The sequence below is a fragment of the Triticum aestivum genome, chromosome 3B (assembly GCF_018294505.1).
Source record: "Triticum aestivum cultivar Chinese Spring chromosome 3B, IWGSC CS RefSeq v2.1, whole genome shotgun sequence".
NCBI lineage: Eukaryota > Viridiplantae > Streptophyta > Magnoliopsida > Poales > Poaceae > Triticum > Triticum aestivum.
The window spans coordinates 698,355,063-698,372,187 of NC_057801.1; the positions used below are offsets into that span (position 1 = coordinate 698,355,063).

Below are 17,125 nucleotides of genomic sequence, written 5' to 3' on the forward strand. Positions count from 1 at the left end.
GAATGGGTCAAGTCAATCACATCATTATCCTAATGATGTGATCCCGTTAATCAAATGACAACTCTTTTGTCCATGGCTAGGAAACATAACCATCTTTGATAAACAAGCTAGTCAAGTAGAGACATATTAGTGACACTCAGTTTGTCTATGTATTCACACATGTATCATGTTTCCGGTTAATACAATTCTAGCATGAATAATAAACATTTATCATGATGTAAGAAAATAAATAATAACTTTATTATTGCCTCTAGGGCATATTTCCTTCAGCAGTATCACTGACCGGACATGTTCGGGCACTCCTTCTACTTATGAGGGCAGTATGAGGGGTGCCGGATAACCCGAACATCTAAAGAGGCTTTTAGGGGTCCGGTTGGGCCAACTTTTTTTTTTCTTTATTCTGCCCAATGGTTGTGTGTCCACCGGTCAAGAAGAGTCCGATTGTAGATGATCTTACTCTCTCTGTTTGAAAACACTTGTGGGAGAGAAATTGATAATCCATTCATTTTCCGACAAGTATTTAGGGACGGAGGATGAGATTTTTGTGCAAAATAGTGAAATTCCCCACCTGAACCAGTTCCTCGCTCCTTTCCCTGACACGCCGGTCGTCTCGCGCTCGGCTCGTACACAGCGACTTCGCCGGAGACTTGCGACGATGACTACTACCTCGAGCGCGTGCTCCTCCTTGACCGCAAGGCCCGCAAGGCAGCACAGGAGCTGTACTGGTCAAACGCCCCCAGCTTCTTCCCCGCGCTGCACGAAGGGTCGCAGCCCACCTAGCGCGCGCGATGCCCTCTTCCTTCCCCTCGTTTGTGCCGACGGAGGAGGAGATGTGGAACTGGGCGGAGCTGCCGCTGGACGCGATCTCAAGCATCCTCCGCAAGCTCGAACACGTCGACATCCTGATGGGGGCCGGCCAGGTGTGCCGCTCCTGGCGCGGCGCCGCCCGCGACGAGCCCGAGCTCTGGCGCCGCCCGCGACGAGCCCGAGCTCTGGCGCCGCATCGACATGCTGGGCCACGCCGACCTCTCCCCCGAGCTCAACCTCCACGGGATGGCGCAGGGCGTTCTGGGGCGAGTACACCGACGACCGCGACATTCTCCTCTACCTCGCTGACCAGTGAGAATTTTTAACCACCCCCCACACCACCTTCTTGTTTTAGGAGCTTTCGTTTTGATTTGTTAGGCATTGGCTATATGTTCTGTTTCCGTTCCAATCCCTTGCAATTTATGTGTACCTTCGTGTTTTGTTTAGTGGAAAAGTTCTGTACAATTTTATTTTTGGGTAGGAATCATGCAATGCTCTTTGAACAACGTGGCCGACGGCTGAATGGGAAATGTCGTACGCGTGTCGTCTAATAAGTATCGTTTGTGTAGCAGTGCTCTTCCATAGCACAGCACAGCACAGCTGATACTTATTAGACGACACGCGCACGACATTTCCGATCGATAAAACCTTTGCACCGTCAGATACTCTGGGAACAACGTGGCCGGCAGCTGGATGGGAAATGTCGTGCGCGTGTCGTCTAATAAGTATCGGCTGTGCTGTGCTGTGCTATGGAATCATACAACTGAAAATTACTCCCTATGTTCCTAAATAGTTGTCTTTCTAAAGATTTCAACAAATGACTACATACGGAACAAAATGAGTGAATCTACACTCTAAAATATGTCTACATACATCCGTATGTGGTAGTTCATTTGAAATCTCTAAAAAGACAAATATTTAGGAACGAAGGAAGTATGTGGTTTCTGATTTGATGCTTATAGTGCCTTTTTGTATACCACTTTATCATGTTTTTTAGACTTACAACATTAGTTATTTTCTTGAATTTATATACTATATTTCAGTAAGAGGAGTGACTATTCTTAGTTTGATAAAGACAGAGTGCTAGAGAAAACCTGTCACTATGCATTACTCCGTACACCATACTGCCTTCATGTTGTCTGCACTCTGCAGCTTCGTAAACTTTGGCGATGCAAATAGAAAAACTTGTGGACGTATGGGTAAATCATACTTCCTCCGTCCGAAAATACTTGTCGGAGAAATGGATGTATCTAGACACATTTCAGTTTTAGATACATCCATTTTGATCCATTTCTTCGATAAGTATTTCTGGACGGAGGAAGTAGAATGTTTGCAATAATTGGATGATTCTGACATTTCAAGTTTTACTCTGCTGAATTTCTCTTATCACAACATTTAGCCACCCTCTGGTCTGATCATTGATCTACTTATCTTCATACAGTTAAACCTATCCCTTTGTGCCCACCCTATTCAAAAGGAATGCTGATTTTCCAGCCAACCAAAAATTGATATCCCGTCGTCAACCTGTGCATTGGCTTGCCAACTAGGAATTAAATCAGCCGAGTTCTTCATATATTGGTTTGTTAATACAGCGGGGAAAAGTATTCTTTTGGTTTGGTTTGAAACACAATACAGTTGTGAGTTAGCTTTTAGGGCTTTTGAGTATTTTCCAGTGAAACAGTCCCATTAGCAATGGTTTGAGACTTTGAGTTATGTTGATTGTTCAACAGAACAAACTCAACTGATTTCATATGCTGGAGTGCAGAATTTATTCCCCAAGCGCATGTACCAGGTCCAGCCGCCCGCGCCCCCCCTTGTCAGAATAGGATGTCCTCGCCTGTAGGAGGCGGGAGTTTTCCTCAAATTGGACATCTCTCGCGTGTTCGATTCGCTCGCTTGGCCGTTTCTTTTTAAGGTGATGAGGAGCAAGGGCTTTGGTCATAAATGGTGTGAGTGGATTGCCATACTCCTCAGGACTGCTAGCACTAAAGTGATAGTTAATGGTGTGCCCGGCAAGAGTTTCGTGCATGTCAAGGGTTTACGGCAAGGGGACCCCGTCTCGCCTTTGTTGTTTGTGATTACTATGGATGTGCTGTCCAAGATCGTGGTGAAAGCTGCGGAAATGGGAGTGGTCAGTACTTTCACTGGCATTGCGGCTCATCAAGCCGTCTCAATTTACGCGGACGATGTTCCTTTATTCGTTAAACCCAGGGGCCGGATCTCACTTTTATCACATCAGCTCTTCAGGTGTTTTGTGATGCTTCAGGGCTTAGAGCTAACTACAACAAATCCCTAGCAGTCATGATCCAGGGTTGTGAAGCTGAAAGGAGCCGGTTGGAGTCATCGCTTCGCTGCCATATGGGTAACTTCCCATGTAAATATCTTGGGCTACAATTGGCTATTCGTCAGCTTACTAGAGCAGAGTGGCAGCCCATGTTGGATCACGCAAAGGGCTTTACTCCGGCTTGGCAAAGAGGCATGTTGCATCATCCGGGTAGGCTGGTTTTGGTGAAGTCGGTGAGTGCTGCCAAACCTATCCACCACTTCATGATTGACGACGCTCCGCTCTGGGTGTTCGAAGAAATTGAGCAGTGGATGCGCGGGTTCTTTTGGGCGGGCAAAAACAAGGCGAATGGAGGCCAATGTTTGGTCACGTGGAATTTTGTTTGCAAGCAAACATGGCTTGGTAGTCTTGGGGTGCGTGACCTGCGGCTCCAAAGCCTAGCACTGCGTGTGCGTTGGGAGTGGCTACGACGCACTGATCCTGAGAGGACGTGGCAAGGATTATCGATTGCCGTTGATAAGGACGCACGTGCTGTGTTTGATAGCTATTCTGGAGGGATAGATGGATCCACGGTTTTGCAGTTAAGGACATTGCACCATTATTACATGCCCTGGTGGACACGCGCACCGTTAACAAAAGGACGGTGCAGGATGGCCTGGATGAGGATAGGTGGCTGCTGGATTTGAATGGTGATCTGACCTTTGGGAGTCATCTGCAACTCTTGCATCTTAACTTCGCCATTAGTACGGTGATCTGGGATCCTTCCAGGGAAGACACATTCACTTGGCCGGCGGACCCGTCTGGTTGCTACACAGCTCGGTCCACCTATCAAAGATTGTGTCTCGGAGCGGAGAGGGTGCCTTTTGCCTCGTGCATTTGGAAGAGTTGGGCGATGCTACCTCTTGAGCATGCATTGGTTTTTCCCTTGAAGAGGAAAGGGTGATGCAGCAAAGTAGCATAAGTATTTCCCTCAGTTTTGAGAATCAAGGTATCAATCCAGTAGGAGGCTCCTCAAAAGTCCCACACATCTACACAAACAAACAAGAACCTCGCAAACAACGCGATAAAGGGGTTGTCAATCCCTTCACGATAACTTGCGAAAGTGAGATCTGACAGAGATAATATGATAAGATAAATATTTTTGGTATTTGTATGATATAGATTGGAAAGTAAAAGATGCAAATAAAAGTGGATGGAAATCTAATATGATAAAAGATAGACCCGGGGGCCATAGGTTTCACTAGTGGCTTCTCTCAAGATAGCATAATTATTATGGTGGGTGAACAAATTACTGTCGAGCAATTGATAGAAAAGTGCATAGTTATGAGAATATCTAGGCATGATCATGTATATAGGCATCAGGTCCGCAACAAGTAGATCGAAACGATTCTACATCTACTACTATTACTCCACACATCGACCGACTCCTGCCTGCATCTAGAGTATTAAGTTCATAAGAACAGAGTAACACATTAAGCAAGATGACATGATGTAGAGGGATAAACTCATGCAATATGATATAAAGCCCATATTTTTATCCTCGATGGAAACAATACAATACGTGCCTTGCCGCCCCTGCTCTCACTGGGAAAGGACACAGCAAGATTGAACCCAAAGCTAAGCACTTCTCCCATTGCAAGAAAGATCAATCTAGTAGGCCAAACCAAACTGATAATTCGAAGACACTTGCAAAGATAACCAATCATACATAAAAGAATTCAGAGGAGATTCAAATATTTCTCGTAGATAAAACTTGATCAGAAACCCACAATTCATGGGATCTCGACAAACACACCGAAAAAAGAGTTACATCGAATAGATCTCCAAGAAGAGGAAGGAGAACTTTGTATTGAGATTCAAAGAGAGAGAATAAGCCATCTAGCTAATAACTATGGACCCGAAGGTCTGTGGTAAACTACTCACAACTCATCGGAGAGGCCTTGGTGGTGATGGAGAGGCCCTCCATGGTCGATTCCCCCTCCGGCGGAGCACCGGCGAAGGCTCCAAGATGGGATCTTGCAGATACAGAAGGTTGCGGCGGTGGAAATAGTTTTTCGTGGTGCTCCTGGATGTTTTCGGGGTACGTGGATATATATAGGTGAAGGAAGTCAGTCAGGGGAGCCACGAGGGGCCCACGAGGGAGGGGGGCGCGCCCACCCTTACTGGGCACGCCGGCCACCCTCGTGGCCTCCTCGGCTGCTTCTTGACGTCCACTCCAATTCTCCTGGATTGCGTTTGTTCCAAAAAGATCGCTACCAAAGGTTTCATTCCGTTTGATATTCCTTTCCTTCGAAACACTAAAATAGGCAAAAAAACAACAATTCGGGCTGGGCCTCCGGTTAGTAGGTTAGTCCCAAAAATGATATAAAAGTGTAGAGTAAAGCCCATAAACATCCAAAACAGTTAAGATAATAGCATGGAACAATAAAAAATTATAGATATGTTGGAGACGTATCAGGCGACCCTCAAATGTAAACTATTTTCCTGGCTTGTGGTGCAACATCGTATCTGGACGTCTGATAGGAGAGCGAGGCATGGCCTGCAGGAGTTGCCTTCGGCTTGCTACACGTGTCTCCAAGAGGAGGACAACGCAGAACACATCTTGGTGCAGTGTGTGTATGCCAGGGAAGTGTGGCACACTATCTGGAACATGATGGGTCTACAGGGGCGTCCTCCAGAGGTGCATGACAGTTTGTTGGATTGGTGGCTGGAGGGTAGGAGCACCCTTAGGAGGAGTTGGAAGCGTGGCTTTGACACCCTTGTCATCGCCACAATCTGGGCTATTTGGAAACAACGTAATGCGAGAGTGTTCAATAGGACTGGCCAACAGCTACAGGCGCATGGGCTGTCCATTGCCATTTTGGATGAGCTCAAGGAGTGGAAGGAGGCTGGTCTAGGTGGAGGAGGGTTCACTACGTTTTGTGTAAACGTAGGAATAGGATAATGAGTGGGGTGTAAGGGTGCGTGCCATAGATGGAGGCTTGATCCATCGCTTGACCTCTTGTACATTGCTTTTTCTCCCTTCTATAAAGATAAGGTACGCCTTTGGTGTACTCTCGAAAAAAAAGAATGCGATGTCAGCTAAACTAACTGAATAGACTATTCAACCATCCAGCTAAAGTATCATGCGCCTGACGCTCTTGATCTGGACAAGAGAACCAAAGAGCTCCTGGAGCAGGTTGGGTTCGGTCCGGTGAGCGAGGAACGCGGGCTCGACCATGGCGCGTGGGTGCCCCTGATGTTCATGTACCCGGAGGCAAACATCCCAGTGTGCCAGCTCTCCGTGCAGACCCACCGCGACGACACCTACCACTACAACCTCGGCAAGGCGCTGGCGCCCCTCAGGGGCGAAGGCGTCCTCGTCTTTGGCTCCGGGAGCACGACACACAACCTCGGCAAGATGGGGCGTGACGACGAGCCGGTGCGACAGTGGGCCTCCAACTTCGACACCTGGCTCAGGGACTCACTTCTCGCCGGAAGGTAATGCTGAGCTGGTGCCTGCTGGCCACGGCCATGACGGTCTTGCAAAGCGATTTCCTCGTGATTGTGACAATCCTTCTCCTGCTTGTGATGGCGTCAGGTACGATGACGTGAAACACTACGAGGAGAAGGCGCCCCATGCCAAGACGGCGCACCCGTCGCCGGAGCATTTCTACCCGCTGCTTGTCACGCTCGGCGTTGCCGGGGACGAGCCTAAGGCAGAGCCCATCCACCATAGCTGGGCTGAAGCTAACATGTCATACGCCTTGTACCATTTCACCACGAAGGACTGACGGCTGCGATCGAGCTTTGCCACACTGGTACGTCTACCCTACGCTGCATTTGGAAATCAGAATGCAAGGTGTTCCATCTCAAAAAAATGTCCACCTTAGGCTTAGGTAGCATTTGGTTTGTAATAAGAGAGACCCAGTAAAGAAGGAATGAACATTGCGATACTGGTCAGTGTGAGGACAAAGACTTGAGAGTGAAGCGAGGACGAGCTCAGGTCGGTGGTGTGAGGATGTGCTAGAGGCCGTGACAGAGGAGTCAGTGCTGGAGTGCTACTCAACATGCCCTAAGTCAGTGATGCTTGAGATGAAAACCATTGTCTTCCTAATGTATTAAATAGAAGACCTAGACTCGTGAAATCTTGAACCACATATGTTTTTTTTCGTTGCAATGCATGAGCCATTTTGCTAGTACAATATTAAAATATGCATCATCTCAGATCTAGTGGGACTGATTTGGCAATGTAAATATTTCTTTCTTGATAAAGTATGTGGGACCTCGAAAGATTTCTTAGAAGATACCCCACGCCATTGATGAACAAGGGTCTCACACCGAACCCATTTTCATTGAAAACGAAAGCAAGCATACAAGGTTCAACATAGTCAAAGATATAGGCAGCAACCCGGCTGAGGGAGTCCTAAGGGAGTCCTGGACTAAGGGGTCCTCGGGCATCCGGGCTATGCGATGTGGGCCGGACTGATGGGCCATGAAGATACAAGATAGGAGAACCTCCCCGTGTCGGGATGGGACTCTCCTTTGCGTGGATGGCAAGCTTGGCGTTCGGATCATGTATTTTCCTTCTTCTGTAACCGGCCCTGTACAACCCTAGATTCCCCCCGTGTCTATATAAACCAGAGGGTTTAGTCCGTAGGGCAAGAACACAATCATACAGGCTAGACATCTAGGGTTTAAGCCATTACGATCTCGAGGTAGATCAACTCTTGTAACCCCTATATTCATCATAGTCAATCAAGCAGGAAGTGTGGTATTACCTCCATTAAGAGGGCCCGAACCTGGGTAAACACCGTGTTCCCTGCCTCCTTGTTACCTTCGATCCTTAGACGCACAGTTCAGGACCCCCTACCCGAGATCTGCCAGTTTTGACACCGACATTGGTGCTGTATCAACCATCCACAACAATTCTGCCCTGAGGGAGACTTTCCTCCCCTGCCAAATCTTGTATTCGACGGTTTCGCACTGTGTGCCAATTCGATTGGTCAGCTAGAACAGATCGACAACTATGCCCCTGGTCATCAGATCAGTTTCAGAAACCTAAACTACGTCGCTGATATCCGAGAAGACATGATCTTCCAAGGGTTCGCGGTCTCAACCGCAGTTCCAGCCTCAGATCTGGAACTCCTCACCGAGTCCGAAGACGGGAGCTTAGAGCTCACCGGGCTCCGTGCGGCTATAGAGCTCAACACCTGGCTCAGGGACTCGCTTCTCGCTCGGAGGTAATGCTGAGCTGGTGCCTGGTGGCCACAGCCACGACGGACTTGCAAAGCAATCGCCTCGTGATATCGCGACAACTTGCATTGCTTGTCATGGCTGCTAGGTACGACAACGTGAACAACTATGAGGAGAAGATGCCGCACGCCAAGACGGTGCACCCGTCGCCGGAGCATTTCTACCCGCCGCACGTCGCGCTCGGCGCCATCGGGGACAAGCCCAAGGCGGAGCTCATCCACCATAGCTGGGCCGAAGCCAACATGTCATACGCCTCATACCATTTCACCACGAAGGACTAGGACTGACGGCCGCGAATCCCTAAAAAAAGGCCTGACAGCCGTGATCAAGCTTTGCCGCACTGGTACATTCACCCTATGTTGCATTGGAAATAGGAATGCAAGATGTCCCAGCTCAAAAAAACGGCCACCCTGGGCTCACATAGCGGTTGGTTTGTAATAAGAGAGACGCAGTAGATAAGGAATGAACGTTTGACTTTAGAGTGAAGCAAGGACTCGGGTCGGTGGTGTGAGAATGTGCTAGAGGTCATGACAGCGGAGTCAATGCTGGAGTGCTACTCAACATGCCCTAAGTCGGTGATGCTTGAGATGAAAACCATTGTCTTCCTAATGTATTAAATAGAAGACCTGGACTCGTGAAATCTTGAACCACATATGTTTTTTTCCGATGCAATGCATGAGCAATTTTGCTAGTATAACATTAAAATATGCATCATCTCAGATCTAGTGGGACTGATTTGGCAGTGTAAATATTTCTTTCCTGATAAGGTATATGGGACCTCGAAAGATTTCTTAGAAGAAAGATAACCCCACACCCTCGATGAACAGGGGTCTCGCACAGAACCCATTTTCATTGGAAACGAAAGCAAGCATACAAGGTTCAACATAGTCAAAGAGATAGGCAGCAACCCAGCTCCATATGTCCGTTGTAAATGGTAAAGTAAAATTAAAGATAGCTACATGTTCAACATATAGCTATCTTGGCATCCACTGTCACACAAATGAACAACAAGCTGGCCCTTCATTCTAGTTTATTATTCGGGTTATCTCAAATGTAACTTACTCTACACAGGTTCCTGGTTTTGTACAGTCATCTTCGAAGCCACATGAGCATTTGGAGCAGGTATCAAGCATGTCATTGTAAAACGCTGAGAGGGATAAACAGCAAGTAGGAGACCTCATAGCGTGAAATTGTGAGTAGGTACAAGTCACAGTCCATGTCACTGCAAAATAAAACAAACTGTCAGATATGCATGCTAGTTACTGAGATATTATTTCCATGCATCAAGAAATTAGACAATGGCTTACTATGGGCTTGAGTTTTCCTACTTCTATCTAATGTAGTGAACTTTGTAGGTTCATCTAAGTTGATTGCAGGTCCACAAGTATACCCGGGAGAGTGAAATTCACAGGCAATTCCAAGGTCTTGGTTGTGGTCCCTGATTAACCAACCGAAACTTCAAAGGAGGCCACATCATTAGCAGGGTCCTGTGCCAGTGAGTCGGGGACTCCTCCTTTGCAACAGTTGGCACTCTACTTATTGGAAGGTGCCCCGGGAAGCAGGTCGACTATCTCCGGGTTCAGCTTGCAACTGTGAGGGATAATGTCTCTGAATTTGGAGCAATCGCCTTGCTGTGTAGCCTATCCACGTTGCACATACCAGATTACCTCCTTCTACACCAGATTACCACCTTGCACAATGAACATTAATAGAGTAACATATAAAATTTCAACAATATATGTCATATATCATGAAAAATAAAAAGGTATAATCAATAAAAACATAATTTTAGTTGGCAAATAAAGTCTCAATACACCATATATATGTGATTATATGATGCAAATACGATTATAATGTACTCAATTATAAATAACTATTGCATAAATACAATGTGGGGAAGTGAGCAGAAGGGGGGGCATATGCCCCCTATCCATGCTGGTTTTTGGTTCAGAAAATCCAATTTTTTGTAATTTATTTGGGTTATGTCAAATGTAACTTACTCTACATAGGTTCCTGGTTTTGTACTGCTATCTTGGCAGCCACATGAGCATTTGGGGCAGGTAACAAGTGTATCGTTGTACAACGCGCTGAGAGATAAGCAACACGCTGGATACGTCAGAGCGTGAAACTGTGAGTAGGTACAAGTCACAGTCCATGTCACTATAAAAATAAAATAAACAGTCAGATATGCATGCTAGTTACTGAGATATTCTTTCCATGCATCAAGAAATTAGACAATGGCTTACTGTGGGCTTGAGATTTCATCTTTCCATCTGGTGTAGTGAACTTTGTAGGTTCATCTAACTTGGTTGCAGGCCCACAGGTATACCCTGGACCAGGGGCCTTCAAAGTGAAATTCACAGGCAATTCCAGGGTCTTGGTTGTGGTCCCTGATCGACCAACTGAAACTTCAAAGGAGGCCACAGTATTAGCAGGGTCTTGTGCCAGTGAGCTAAGGACTCCTCCTTTGCAGCAGTTGGCCCTCTTCCTATTGGAAGGTGCCCCGGGAAGCAAGTCGACTATCTCCGGGTTCACCTTGCAGCTGTGAGGGATAATCTCTTTGAATTTCGAGCAATCACCTTGCTCTGTAGCCTGTCCACCTTGCACATACCAGATTACCTCCTTTGACCACACCCACCCAAGCTTCCATCCCGGTGGCTGAATGTGGTGGTACTGCTGAAAGTTGAATAGTGAAACCTCAGCCTGGAGAAATTACATCATGTCAGCATTTGGAAAGTAGAGTAAGTGGGAAGAGTATAAACATTTATTGCACTGGCCGTTGAACTGGAAATATAGCTGGTGGATGGATAGTTCAAACAACCGAAAGGTACAGTCTCATGCCCGAGCAGTCATTGTTTGCTGGTAATTTCATTATTGTAATTTCCTTGACTAGTGCTAGAGATACATATGCCCAATGTTTTTTTCTCTTCCTTTATAAATTGTATCCTGAACATTCTACAGTGTGAAAATAAAATTTTCTTTCCTATTGTGGTGAAAAGCCGGTGAAATGATTGTTTATTTTCCAACTTACGTGGCAAATAAGATTTATAGAAGGATTATTGTAATCACTTGGAGAGGAAAAGATTTGCTTATGCATATTTCATAATGTGGAATTGTAGAGACATTATTGTTGTTCAATAAGTGATTCATCCGTACCAAATAGCCATCTGGAACCCAGCTCCTCACATCCCATCTGATTGTGATGTTCGCCCGTTGGATCAAGGCCTAAGGGGGTCCTAGGCTCCTGCGGAAAACAACAGAGGAACATTTGGGAGGACAAAGCGGCAAAGGAAAAGTTCTGGTCTTATTACAGAGGTAGGAAGAAGAAGAGAGGAGGAGGAGGAGGAGGAGGAGGAGGTAGGAAAAGCTCTCGACCTGGTGAACCAACCAACAATTCCAGGGCGAGCAGAAGGAGGAGCAACGCAGGAGGAGGAGACATGGCTCTTGCTCAAGAACAGAGAGTGCTCTCCAAGCTCGCTCCTAGTCAGCTGATGTCGTGTGTGTCAGGCACAGGTAAAAGTGGCGTGGGATGGACACGGCCGGGCACAGGCGGGGCGATTCCTTTCGTTCCCTCCATGCCAACGATGCCGTGTGTGTGGCCCCCGTCACCATCTTCTCTGCTGGCAGACTATCAATCTGTAAGCTTGGTCACCACGGGGAAGTCACCGTACACGTTTTGTATCTCGGAGTAGCCACACGTTCCGTGAGTTGCTGCGACATGCAGGAACGAACAAAGGGTGAGTTCTTTGTCACATACAATTGGTTTTCTACAAGAACATAGGCATTAGACGAAAGTCAATTCTTAGATATCCCACTAATGAAAAAAGTTTAGCAGCATTTTACACATGGATTGTATCCTTCCTTCCTCTCCCTTTATGCCGGGAGCATTCAGGAGGATAAAATAACAAAACTACTAGCGACAAATGTTTAGTCTCTTATTGTAACTTGTAAGTGCCCTCGAGTTAACATAGGTCATGAAAGATTATTAAAGCGGATCATCTTTGGGGAATTCAATGACAACGACACCGTGTGTGTGGCCCCCATCACCATCTTCTCTGCTGGCAGACTATCAATCTGTAAGCTTGGTCACCACGGGTCAGATGTGTGCTTTCCTCGGCGCCTTCTGCAAATCAATACCCATGATGTTGAACAATCTGTGGACATTTTGCCACAGAGGTACAAAGCCGTGGGGAAGTCACCGTACCCGTTCTGTATCTCGGAGTAGCCACACGTTCCATGAGTCGCTGCGACATGCAGGAACGAACAAAGGGTGAGTTCTTTGTCACATACAATTGGTTTTCTACCAGAACATAGGCATTAGGCGAAAGTAAATTCTTGGATATCCCATTAACATAATTTTGCACGCACTAATGAAAAAAATTTAGCAGCATTTTACACATGGATATGAATGAGATTCTTGATAGGCCATACACAGCAGAGGAGGTGAGAGTGGTGTTGTTTCAGATGGCACCATCGAAGGCCCCGGGGGTGGATGGATTTACGGTGGGTTTTTTCCAGCGGCATTGGAGCTTGATCAAGGATGACATCATTCAGGCTGTGTTGGATTTTCTTCATGGGGGCGAGTTACCAGCGGGGATGAACGACACAACTATCACGCTTATTCCTAAGGTGAGACACCCCCAGTGCATTAATCAATATAGACCGATCCCTCTCTGTCCTGTACATGTACAAAATTGCAGCCAAGTGTATAGCAAACGGGTTGAGGATCTTTTTGGATGACATAATAGGAGGAGAACAAAGTGCATTCGTACCAGGTCGCCTGATTACGGATAACATCCTTATTGCCTATGAGAGTGTTCATGAGATGAGAAAGAGGAGGAAAGGAAAAAATAGTGTGTGTGCGGTGAAACTAGATATGATGAAAGCATACGACCGTGTTGAATGGCACTACATAGAAACAATTATGAAATGTCTTGGCTTCAGCACGTCCTTTATTTGACTCATCTTGAAGTGTGTTTTTTCGGTAAGGTTTGCTGTCCGTGTGAATGGGGAGCTTTTACCGTTCTCTTCCCCTTCGAGGGGCTTAAGGCAAGGGGACCCGGCGTCGCCTTATTTGTTCTTGTTATGTGCGGAGGGTTTTACCACTTTGCTCAATAACTTTGGCAGACCGTACGTGGACAAAGGTATAAGGGTGAGTCTGAACTCACCTTGGATCAATCACTTGCTTTTTGCGGACGATAGTTTGATATTCATGCAAGCAAAACAGCAAAGTGCGCGACGTCTGAATGATATTCTCAGAATTTACGGAGATTGCTCGGGTCAGTGTGTGAACAGAGAAAAGAGTTCCATTTTCTTCAGTCCAAACACCTCTGACACAGATCGCCAAGCAATGAAGAGTTTGATGGGCATCGTTGTAGAAGCGTTTAATGAGAGATATCTTGGTCTTCCGACAGCAGTTGGTCTCATCACAAGTGGGACGTTTGATCATATAGGGGAACGAATCAGAAGTAAATTAAATGGCGGATCAGAGAGACTTGTTTCCTGTGCTGCGAGGGAGGTTCATTTGAAGTCAGTCATACAGACTATACCCACTTTCTCAATGAGTTGTTTTAGACTGACAAAGAAGGTCTGCAAGGGGATTTCATCTAGTATGGCAAAATATTGGTGGAGTAGTTCTCTCGACCGGCGCTCGTTGCATTGGGTTGATTGGCAGACACTCGCATCACCGAAGGTACAATGAGGGATGGGTTTTCAGAATCTTGAGATGTTTAACTTGGCCATGCTAGGCAAGCACGGATGGAGACTGATCACAAACCCAGACTCTCTTTGTGGTCCTGTGTTGAAGGGGAAGTATTTCCCTCTCACGGACTTCATGCATGCTACTGTACCAAAGAACGCCTCGGCTACCTGGCGTGCTATTATAGCAGGGAGGGAGGCGCTCAAAGTGGGTTTGGTTAGGCGCATTGGGGATGGCTCCTCGGTGTCAATGTGGAATGATACTTGGATCCAAGGGAAGCTCTCCATGAAGCCATCAATGCAGGTTGGAAGTGACACATTACACACAGTCTCCGATCTCATTGACAGTGACTCTTGGTTATGGAAGGTGGATATTGTCAGGAGGAATTTTATCGCTCCCGATGCTGATGCTATCTTGAACATACCATTGCGGCAAGGGGGAGGTGAGGACTTCTGGGCATGGGCGTGGGAGAAGATGGGTGTCTATACTGTAAAATCTGCGTATCGGGCTCTTATGACTCGCAACGAGCACTTAGCTCTAGAGGAAGGGACGACTACGGGTACTTCAAAGACAGAAAACAGTTATGGTCAAGGTTGTGGAAGCTACAAGTGGTACCTAAAGTTCGTGTGTTCTGTTGGTGAATTCTATGGGGAATCCTTCCTGTCGAGCGAACACTGCAGCACAGACATATAGCCACCACAGCTAGATGTAAAGTCTGCCTAGCTGCAGACGAGAATTTGATGCATGCGCTGATTAAGTGCACTCATGCAAAGAGATTCTGGGGGGAAGCAAGAGAGTGGCTACAAGTGAAACTTCCTGGTCTCCACGAAGAAACATGGATGAAAGATATACTCTGTGACCCAAGGTTTCAAGAAACTGATAGGGCAAAAATTGTTTCTGTTATGTGGACGATTTGGATTTCCAGAAATAATATTACACATGACAAGGAAAGTTCAAACCCAGTCCAGTTTATGAGAACGATCAAGGATGCTTTAGCGGTGCTAGAACTTCCTGTGGAGCACACCAATGTCCTGACTGGATACAGATGGAGACCACCTAAGGGTCATGGGATTAAGATCAACACTGATGCAGGTATCTCTAGTGAGGAGAGAAAAGGGGGTGCAGGAGGGATCGCTCGGTCTTCGACTGCCTTTCTTGCGGCCTGGAGCAAGCCTTATCCTGGAGTGACGGATCCATTGGTAGCAGAAGCTTTGGCCCTGCGTGATGGTGTTCTTTTTGCTGCGGGGGGATGTTGAGTATAATGTTTATTAGGAAAGACGAGATAGACTAGGATTTGTTCTGGCTTGTCTTGTACTCCAAATAGATCATTATACTCCTATATATATGCCCTCGAGGCTCAAGCAATACAACGACAATTCCACCAATCCTCTCTCTCCCTTCTAACATGGTACTAGTTTCCGGGTTCTAAAACCCTAGCCGCCGCCGCTTCCGCACCCGCGCGCCGCCCCTGGGGTGGTCGGCCTCCATGACCGCCGCTGGGGGCCGCGCCGCCCGTACCTAGGGTTCGTCCGCCGGCCGTGTTGGCCGGCTGCCCTAGAGAGTCTTTTTCCCGATCCTTTGATCCGGGTTTTTCTCTCTTTCGTCGGTCGCTTTGATCGGCGTCTACTTTTTGGTTTTCCGATCTTTTCTTGATCGGTTTGCGTCGCCCACCGTCGACGTCGACACCTCGCGCCTCTACTCTGACATCGGCGCAACCGGCCGATTACTTCACCGACCCGGCGGCCTCGTGTTACAGGCAGCCCTCAAGTTCGTCGTCCGTGCGCCGGCCCGCCCGTCGATCTACGCCGGCCGTCACCGCCCTGCTCCGACCGGGACTCCTGCATCACCCCGACCCGGCGGCCTCGCGTCATGCGGCGGCCAATCATAGCCGCCCTGCCGCCCGCCGCCGCCGGCGGCTTCATCTCGGACTCCGCCGCCACCACGCCTCCACCAAGCGGCATCCCCGACCTCGCTCGCGATCGGCTTGATCATCCGCTCGCCGCCGCGATCCGCCTCATCTACGCCACGCGACCGACCTGGCCCGTCAGTTACGCGCGCCTCCGCTGGTCCCGTGAAGATCGTCTCCGAGTTCAGCGTGCCCCTCCGCCGATCGAGCAACGGGCTGCCGCTGCGTCGCCTCGTCGGGCCACAGCGCCGCCGCCCCGTGGTTCTTCTCCCGGATGCACCGACCCGCATCACCGCTGCATCGCCCCTTCGGGCCATAGTGCCGCGGCCCGCGGTCTACCGCTGCCCCGAGGCCGTCCGCTCCAGGCCGTCCCCGTGGCTGCACCGACCCTCGCGCCGCTGCTGCGTCGCCCCGTCGGGCCGTAGCGAGCGTGGCACGCGGTCCACGCCGCCGTCTCGAGGTTGTCCACGCGGCTGCACCACCCCGCGCTCCGCCGCTGTGCCGCCCCTTCGGGCTGTAGCACCACGGCCCGCGGTCCCTGCGACCGTCCCGAGGTCTTCCGTCGTCGCCCCGACCTGCCCGCCGCTGATGCGTCGCCCCTTCGGGCCGTAGCGTCGCGGCCCGCGGTCCACCGCCGTCCCCGCGCGTCGACTTCCTGTGGCATGCGCGGCACCACCTCCTTTGGCGCGGGAACGCCACCATCCGCGCCGGTCTTCGTCACGCTGTCGGGTTCTTCGCCTACTTCGAGCACCGCCGCCGCGCTCCTAACCTAGTCGCCGCCACCGCCGTCAGGTCGCCGCCGCCGCCGCTACCCCCATAGTCGCCGCAGCCGCCCGTTCACCTCCTTCGTCTTTGTCCAGCATCAGCCCGTCGCCAGCGTCGTCGTCATCTACCCCGACCTCTTCATCTACTCTGACAACTGCGGGCGACATTGGCCCCGTGCCGATTGGCGCCGCAACCGTCGTCGAGTCCTTCTCTGCTGGCCTCTCCGACTTCTTCGACATGGCGTACAGCTCGTGTAGGTCCCTGTCTACGCATGCCCGGTGCTGGCAACACCGCCGCGTGCCTTCGTCCACAACGTGTCCCCGGGCCCGGCAAGCCTGGTGCGGCGCTTCGTCAACTTCGTCTTCGTCCGTCTACGCATGCCCGGTGCTGGCAACACGGACGCGTGCCTTCGTCTATGATGTGTCCCCGG

The 17,125-nt window shown here is 48.9% G+C and overlaps 1 protein-coding gene across 1 annotated transcript; it reads left to right on the forward strand.

Annotated features, from left to right (window-relative positions):
- The first annotated feature begins 788 nt into the window (after positions 1-788).
- On the forward strand, positions 789-8,607 carry LOC123067715 (extradiol ring-cleavage dioxygenase-like). The gene is made up of 4 exons (XM_044490393.1): positions 789-920; positions 2,573-2,599; positions 6,207-6,571; positions 8,415-8,607. Exons 1-4 carry the CDS (start codon positions 789-791, stop codon positions 8,605-8,607), a joined length of 717 nt encoding a protein of 238 aa, XP_044346328.1.
- The last annotated feature ends 8,518 nt before the right edge of the window (positions 8,608-17,125 follow it).

What these genes read in the sequence shown, in the direction of transcription:
- LOC123067715 (XM_044490393.1), top strand. Translation starts at nt 789, where the DNA reads ATGCCCTCTTCCTTCCCCTCGTTTGTGCCGACGGAGGAGGAGATGTGG. An exon ending in TCCCCAAGCGCATGTACCAG is followed by an intron (nt 2,600 to 6,206) that starts GTCCAGCCGCCC and finishes TCAACCATCCAG; the next exon opens with CTAAAGTATCATGCGCCTGA. An exon ending in GACTCACTTCTCGCCGGAAG is followed by an intron (nt 6,572 to 8,414) that starts GTAATGCTGAGC and finishes CATGGCTGCTAG; the next exon opens with GTACGACAACGTGAACAACT.